The sequence below is a fragment of the Tupaia chinensis genome, unplaced genomic scaffold (assembly GCF_000334495.1).
Source record: "Tupaia chinensis unplaced genomic scaffold, TupChi_1.0 Scaffold000251_1, whole genome shotgun sequence".
NCBI lineage: Eukaryota > Metazoa > Chordata > Mammalia > Scandentia > Tupaiidae > Tupaia > Tupaia belangeri.
Window position 1 is genome coordinate 764,525 of NW_006159731.1, and position 8,754 is coordinate 773,278.

Below are 8,754 nucleotides of genomic sequence, written 5' to 3' on the forward strand. Positions count from 1 at the left end.
CATTTTGGTTAATTATTGGAAGATGGCGATTCCGGCTAAAAGGACTCAAGTTTCATGTTTTTAAACATAATTTTTAAAAGTAGGGGAAATCAATGTTAAATTTACTCTTTATTATTTTTCACATCTCCACATAAAGAAACCATTCTGCATGACTATGACTACTAAAAAAATCTATTAATGGTGGCCAGATAATGGTTCAGAAGTAAAGCAATACTCTGTAATGCTGGATTCACTTGGAAGGACTTTGGTTCACATCCTGATGCCTCCCTATGCACAGCAAATGTGTACACATCTCTGTGATGCAAGCTGGGTGAGGGCACATCACAATATCAAGATCCTGTCAAGGGTGTCTGTCAATCATTCCCTCTTTCTCTCTCCCCACCTTTGAAGAAATAATTAAAAAAACAAAACAAAAAAACCAACTATGATGGTCTAGGGATCACATATAGCCAACTGCAAGGTTCAAATCCCAGATGTGACAGCTTGAAAAACACACTGGGTGGGTTTGCATGTGTACCCCAAATCCTGACCAGATGGAGAAAAGAGAAGGGATTTGCAAGGTGACTGTGCCTCACGAGGGCAGGAGTGACTTTTCCACCTTACTCCTTCCCTGGTGAAGGTACACATTGTGTCAGGCGGGGGGTGGCGGGGGAGCGATTTATATTGCATTTGGAAAAAACATCTCAACTTCTTAATGCTCTATTGAACATTTCCTAACACTCTTTCAGAAATGAAACTGCATGAAGCATGGAACTTTGCTGTTTTAAAACCAAGTTTTTTTTTTTTTTTTTTTGTAAGAGGTTTTTCCTATAGGGCATGTGCGCTCACCAGACAGACAGACAGATAGTGAGAAACCACCACCCCCCCAGGGAGGATGGCCATGCCGCAATCCCTTCTCCTCCATTCTCCTCTTGGGATCTTGGGCACGCACGCACATGGGCCTGGGATGCGAACCGCAGTCAACTACATGGGAGTCCAGCAACATAGCCATTACGCTAACTGCTGGTCCCAGAACCAAGTATTTTGAGGCCAAAAGATAGGATGCTGGTTAAGGCAGTGGACTCCTAACATGGCTGATAACAGTTTTAAGTTCTGGACCTGGCAGCTTGCTTTCTCACTTTCTCTCCCTCTCTCTCTCTCCCGCTGTCTGTCTCTCTGGTAAGCATATGTGGCCTATAGTAAATTATAAAATAATAATAATATTGATAAATAAAATTATTTTTTAAACTATTTTTTATTTAGTTTTATTTATTTATTTTTTATTTCAATTTGAGATGCGTTTTTTTTTTTTTAATAATAATTATTTAATTGTATGTAATTCACTAGAGGTATGGGGAGTGAGAAAGCAGGCCGCCAGGTCCGGGACTCGAACCGCAGTCGACCATGTGGTAATCCAGCACTCCTAACCACCACACCACCTGCCGGACCCAAAATTATTCTTTTTTTAAAAGAATATAAAATACTCTTTGTGAGGAAAAGGATAAAAAAGTGAAGTTATCTTAGAAACTATTGATGCCCTCTCTTATTTTTTGTTGTTCTTTTTTTTTTTTTAAGTGAGAAAAGGACATTTTTGACAATGTCTTTCCCTATCAAAATTCTTCCCTCTTCAGTCTCCCAGTCAGCTTGGGAAATAGGCCACCACACCCAGTTTGTTTAGACTTGTCTGGCAACCAAGTTTGGAAACCAAACTTAGGCTTCCTATGTGGTCCCAGTAGTGCCGTACTGCTTGGACCACCAAGCTGATCCACAAGACTATTTCTTAATCACCTATGCCAAGAAAAGTAGGTAAAAGAAAAAAGAAAAAAATAAATAAATAAGACTGGTTACAGACATCATTTCACTAATCTCTAAATATTGCATACCAAATGTTTTAAAGAAGTCATCACTGTGGGCTTGTTTTTAAAAGCAAAGGCAATTCTCATCTACAATGTAATGTCTCATAAATTCGTAAATAAAACTGTAAATCACTCCCTCTCCCTTACGAAAGGAACATTTCAAAATAAATTTCCATTAAATATGAACTTGTATGATAGAGATTTTCTTACCTGTTCACTAATAACTTGGAATTCTCTCATTTCATCCTCAGTTAAGGGAGCACATGTTTCATCATTTTCACTGTCTTCCTGCCAGCCCATCTCCTTTAACAATCTGAGAAGAAAGGAGGAAATTACTTTCTAGTTCCACCTTGGTAGGACAATTCCATCTATATTATATACAAAAAACACAATCCAGGATCCATTTTGCAAAAGGCCCCAATAATAAATCAAAACAATTTTGAGTTTATGCTTTATAACCTTTCTGAAAGTGAATAAAAAAGGTAAAATTGAGTCCAATAAATTCTCTTTGACAAAATAAGAATGACCACTTAACTGCTTAATCTTTGGTGTCAAAGGCCCTCTAGCTTTTCTCTATAGCTGAAAACTTGCTAAATTTCTACCCTAAGAGTTAATAGCAATACTCTTCCTTTTATTCTTCACTACCAGCAAAATCTACCATGTTCTTGGCTACTTGTCGGGTCTTCTACTTTGAAAAATAAAGACTGGATTAGGTTAACCTATATCACATTTTACATTTTATTATATGTTACCATACTTCTATGTGCATACCAATCCTTCTCCTCAACATCTTATTTCAATTTGAAAAAAGTATCATGTTCTACAATAACAGAAAAAATGGCTTTTGGAAAAGCTCTCAGACTGGTTCTGTGGCACAGTGGTAAGGTAGAGGTCAAGAGAAGATGGATCCTGGGAATCAGTAGTTAGCATAATGGCTAAGTCGCTGGACTTCCACGTAGTCAACCGCGGTTCACGTCCCGGACCCGGTGGCTTAAAACTCACGCCGGGCACATGTGCGCGCGTGCCCAAGATCCTGAGAGGAGAATGGAGGAAAAGGGATTGCGGTGTGGCCATCCCCCTGGGGGGGGATTTCTCGCTTTCTGTCTCTATGTCTCCCTCTGCCTGGCGAGGGCATGCGCCCTATAGCGAAAAACCTCTCCAAAAAAAAAAAGAGAGAAGATGGATCCTACATGGTGACTGAAGTTCAGACCCCCAGCCTGATCAGCCTGAAACACACCAGGCACAAGGGTGAATGCCTAAGATCTGAGAGGCGGAAGATATACCAAGGGTGAGAGAACTGGAAGAAAGAGATTGCAGTGGGACTAGAATGGGGGCGTGGTACTCTTCTTTCTTTCACACACATACCATCACAAATAAAGGGCAAAAAGTTAATAAATTTAAAAAGCTCTCCACCAGAATCTAAAAAGTAAAAGTCATTAAAATGGTTTTATTCTTTTCCTTCCAATTTTTAAAGAGTATTTCCATATTAGGCAAACATAACAAAGACAAGATCAAGAGGGAACTAACCTATTTTCTCTAGTTTGTGAAATAAAACACTGTAGCAATAGCCACTGTTGACTCAATAACTGAAGTATCTACTTTCTTACAAGGCCAAATATCTTATACTAGTTTGACAGGTTTGTTTGTTTTTTTAATTGCAATCCTTAAGTATTTCTGTTATTCAATTTTCCATCTTTCACCTTGTACCTGGAAAACATTAGTTGCTTATAGACTTACACCATTTTTGTAACTCTTGTAGAGTATCAATATTCAAACCCTGAATAAAATTTTAGATGATATATTTTACAAATAAATAATAAAGGTCATATAAGCAAAGCAACTTGTCTACTTTATTTTCTGCCTCCTAAGTTAGTATTTAACTGTATAGAACTCTGTTGCCTCTGGACCAAAATTTTTGTCACAGTGAGCATTAATTATTTCATCCATTCCTTTTAGTCACTTCATTTTTCCAAGGCACTATTTATATTTCTTTTTTTTTTTAAAACTTTTTTTTTTTTTGAGAGGTTTTCGCTATAGGGTGTGTGCGCTCGCCAGACAGAGAGAGAGAGACATAGAGACAGAAGCCGAGAAATCACCCCCCAGAGGGGATGGCCACGCCGCAATCCCTTCTCCTCCATTTTCCTCTCGGAATCCTGGGCACACACACGCATGCGCCCGGTGTGAGCTTTAAGGCACTGGGTCCAGGACACGAAACACAGTCGACTACGTGGGAGTCCAGCGACACAGCCATTACGCTAACTGCTGGTTCCCTATATTTCTTTAACCTAGATGGCCTCCCTTTGAAATGGCATTTCCATTAACTCTTATCATTCATGGCACTTATCCATAATCTATAGATACAGATTAGTAAAACAACCTGCTTTTGCTACATTCATTCTTCTAAATTTAAAAAATGAATCTTGAGGCCAGCAGGTGGCATAATGGTGAAAGTGCTGGACTCCCACACAGTTGACCATGGTTTGAATCCCAGACCCCATGTTTTCAAACTCAAGCCGGGCACTTGCGCACATGTCCCTAAAATCCCAAGAGGGGAATAGAAAAGGGCCACCACCACCACCCCCCGGGGGATGATTTTTTGTTTCCTGTCTCTCTGATAAGCACCTGTCCTATTGCAAAATTTCTTAAAAAAAAAAAAAAAAAAAAAAATCTTAACTCATCAATAGTACACACAAAAAAACTTACTCTAACTATTATGAAAAACAAAAAGGCCCAAGTATTCTTCTCTACTCTTTTCATTTCTATAACCCTCCAGAGGCTGCATCAACTGTTTCTGAAACAGCTTTCTAAAAAAATAATTATTTAATTTTATTTATTCATTCATTTATTTTTAATTTGACGGGAGAAAGAGAAGGTGAGAAAGCAAACAACCAGGTCTAGGACTCGAACCATGATTGGCCATGTGGGAGTGTCCAGCGCCTTAACCACCATGCCACCCATTGGTCCCTAAAATCACTTTCAAAACCAATAATCTGGGGAACCAGTAGTTAGCGTAATGGCTATGTCTCTGGACTCCCACGTAGTCGACTGCAGTTCGCGTCCTGGACCCGGTAGCTTAAAACTCACGGTGGGCGCATGTGCGTTCATGCCCAAGATCCCGAGAGGAGAATGGAAAAGGGACTGCGGCGTGATCATCTTCCCTGAGGGGTGATTTCTCGCTTTCTGTCTCTATGTCTCTCTCTGTCTAGAGAGCGCACGTGCCCTATAGCAAAAAACCTCTCCAAAAAAAGAAAAAAATAATAATCTGTTATTTCTCTTTCCCCACAATTTAAAATACTACAGTGACCCTCACCTGCACATTGCTTTTTTTTATTTAAAACACTTCTTTCCACTCTCCTTCAAACTATTAAGTCATCAGAAAAGTCATGATGTGTTTTTCTATGTAAAAACACATGACTTGACTTTCCCAACGACCCAACATTATCAAATACATCTTGATACAACTTTCACAATTACCACTCACTGGCAAATATCATTCAAAGTTTTTTCAACAGAAAACATAAAAGATGGGGCAAGCAGATGGTATAGTGGTTCTGTAACTGACTCCCACATGGCATACTGCAGTACAAGTCCCAGACCCAGGGGCTTGAAAATCACACAGGTCACATGTGCAGTGTGCCCAAGATTCTAGGAGGAAAATGGAATAGAAATTATGGCATGGCCATCTCCCTGGGGGGTAATTTCTTACACTCACTCTCATTGTCTCTATCTGTCTCTCTGGCAAGCACATGTGCCCTATGACAAAATCTTCTATTTTACTTATTTATTTTTTAAAGAGAGGATTTGTGCTATATGGTGCATGCGATGACCAGAGAGACAGAAAGCAAGAAATCACCCCCCACCACCACCCAGGGGAGATGGCCATGATGCAAAACCTTCTCATCCATTTTCCTCTCGGGATCCTGGGCAGGCACATACGTGCACACACAGAGTTTTAAGCTGCTGAGTTTGGGGCTCGAACCTCAGTTTACTAGGTGTGAGTCCAGCAAGTTAAATAGTACGCCATCTACTGGTCTCAACAAACGCATTTACAAAAAAAAAAAAAAAAAAAGCAAGACTAGAAGCTACAAGACCTGGGTCACAGTTCAAAACTACCACAAATGGGGGGGGGGGGGGAATAAAATAAAACTACCACAAACGGGAACAGCAGTTAGCGTAATGGCTATGTCACTGGACTCCCACGTAGTCGACCGCGGTTCGCGTCCCGGACCCCGTGGCTTAAAACTCACGCCGGGCGCGTATGCGTGCGTGCTCAAGATCCCAAGAGGAGAATGGAGGAGAAGGGATTGTGGCGGGACCATCCCCCCTGGGGGGGGATTTCTCGCTTTCTGTCTCTATGTCTCTCTCTGTCTGGCGAGCGCACGCGCCCTATAGCCAAAACCTCTCCAAAAAAAAAGAAAAAGAAGAAAAAACAAACAAACAAACAAAAAAAAACTACCACAAACCAGGTCTAACACAGATAAATTCCTTTGTGTCCCTGAATCACTGAAGAGCCTTGAATAGATCTCTAAGGCCCTTCCTTTTCAAGATCTTTTTTTTGCTTTGTTTTGTTCTTACCACAGGGTGTATGCACTAAGGCTTGCCAAAGAGAGGGAAGATAAGAAATCATCACCTCCCGGGGAAAGGGGATGGTCATGGCATCCCTCTCTGTTTTCCTGATTTTCAGGCATCCAAACACATATACCCAGCGTGATTTTCAAGCGGTTGTATCTGGCACTTGAACTGTGGTCACCCATGTGGAAATCCAATGCCTTAACCACCAGACCACATGCTGGCCCCTCAAATCCTCTTTAACACCAGTTAAGTTCCCTGCTCCTATCGAGATATACTACTCACTACAAACTAGGTAAATACTCAACTCTATTTTACTTCCCCAAATGAGTATCCTGTGCCCTTTCCCTTACGTATGTCTCACCTTTTAAGACTTAAGTTAATTAGGTTCCAATTAAACTTTCTGACCAGTACCCAAGCAACAGTGATCCCTTTTAGGTAGAGGCAAACTTCACCATGTTGATAAAAGTTGTTGAACCTTGACGATAAAATTTTTATATTTTAACAAAAAAAATTATCCTTGAGAACTGCATCACTGACACCTGATTACTAAATTCAATGAGTATTAAACATGTATGTAACTTAAGAATCACAATTATAGGAAATATGAAGCCATAGGATGAAAATCACACTTGCTTTTTTTTCACAAAGAAATAAAACTAAAATCTGCAAGGAGCCATGTTGTTAGTGTAAGAAAAAAATTTATCAGTTATGTCTCTGCGACATTTACAAACACATCTACTTAAGTAGCCAAAAAAATCACTGAAGCTAAGAAACTTAAAATAGTTCTATAACACTAGCACCTTTACTATAAATACTACCTTTACTGCTCTGGGATCTTACTTACCATGTGTAGTATTTCCATCAAACTATAACTTTATTTCATAGATACTTTTCAAAACTAGCTACTCCCAAATCTGAAACCTTAAATCCATAACTTTATTCTAATCTTGGCTAGTAATAAAATGCTACTGTCTTCTTTTACCTTCAGGTCTATACTAGGTGGTAACTTTTTTTTTTTTTTGGGGGGGGGAGGTTTTTGCTATAGGGCGTGTGTGCTCATCAGAAGGACAGAGACAGGCAGAGAGACAGAAAGCGAGAAATCACCCCGTAAGGGGGGATGGCCACCCACAATCCCTTCTCTTCCATTCTCCTCTCAGGATCTTGGGCATGCATGCACACGTGCCTGGCGTGAGTTTAAGCCACCAAGTCCAGGACTCGAACCACGGTCAACTACGTGGGAGTCCAGTGAGAGTCATTACGCCAACTGCTGGTCCCACTTTTTATTTTGTTTAAAAGAGAGATTTTTGCTATAGGGTGTGTGCACTCACGGGAGAAACAGAGAGACAGGAAGTAATAAATTGCATGCGCCCCTCCCCCGAGAATGACCATACCACAATCCCTTCTTCTCTACTCTCCTGAGATTTTGGGCATGCACACACATGTTCCTCATATGAGTTTTAAGCCACCAGGCCAGGGACTTGAACCACAGTGGAATAAATGGTATGATGGTTAAAGCAGTGGTTATCCTACAGTCAAGTCTCAGACCTGGTGGCTTGAAAAACATACCTGATACGTGTGTGTGCATGCCAAAAACCCCTAGAGAAGGGAGAAATGTAGGAGAAGGGATTGTGGTGTGACCATCCTCCACTGTGGAGTCCTTCTCACTATCCCTCTGTCTCTTATTTCTCTCCAGTGGATGCACCTACCTCTGGCAAATTAAAAATAAGAAGTGCGTAGAAAAATGTAACTGAAGTATTTTTTTTCCTTTAATTTTTAAAAAGTGTGCCTAAGGGTTCATATACTCTGCAGAGTCGAAGGACAGCAGAGTATGGTGAAAAGGCAACCCCTAAAGGGGATGGCCATGCTTCAATTCCTTCTCATCCATTCTCCTGTAGGGATTCAAAGCATGCATGCACACTTGTTTCTCAAGTCAACAGGTCTGGGATTTGAACCACACAGTTGGGCACATGGAATCCAGCTGCTTTAATCACTAACACTACTAGATGGGCCGCAAGTTTAATTTGATACCCAAAAAAAAGCAGTTTCCTCATAATACACAATTCCCTTTAACTTTCTGAAGACTCTTCATATTAAATGGATCTTATGAATAAGAGAAATGTAGACTAGAACATTAAAAATCTGAAATTAAAAAGAGATAGAAAGTAAAATAGAATTACTCCAAAAAAAATGAGTAATTTTACAAAGTAGAAAAATACCTCAACTTGGGGACCAGCAGGTGGCAGGGTGGTTAAGGTGCTGGACACTCCCACATGACCAACCTCGATTCGAGTACCAGACCTGGTGGCTTGCTTTCTCACTCCCGACCCCGCCTGCCCCCCCCCCTGGT

The 8,754-nt window shown here is 40.5% G+C and overlaps 1 protein-coding gene across 5 annotated transcripts in view; it reads right to left on the reverse strand.

The window, feature by feature from the left end:
* GPBP1 (GC-rich promoter binding protein 1) overlaps window positions 1-8,754 on the reverse strand; it is a 94,779-nt gene that overhangs the window by 11,244 nt on the left and 74,781 nt on the right. For all 5 annotated transcript variants that reach the window (XM_006148975.3, XM_006148978.3, XM_006148973.3 and 2 more), the window contains one exon: window positions 2,046-2,148. In XM_006148975.3, the coding sequence (XP_006149037.1) occupies window positions 2,046-2,148 (103 nt within the window). The remainder of the gene's footprint in view (window positions 1-2,045; window positions 2,149-8,754) is intronic.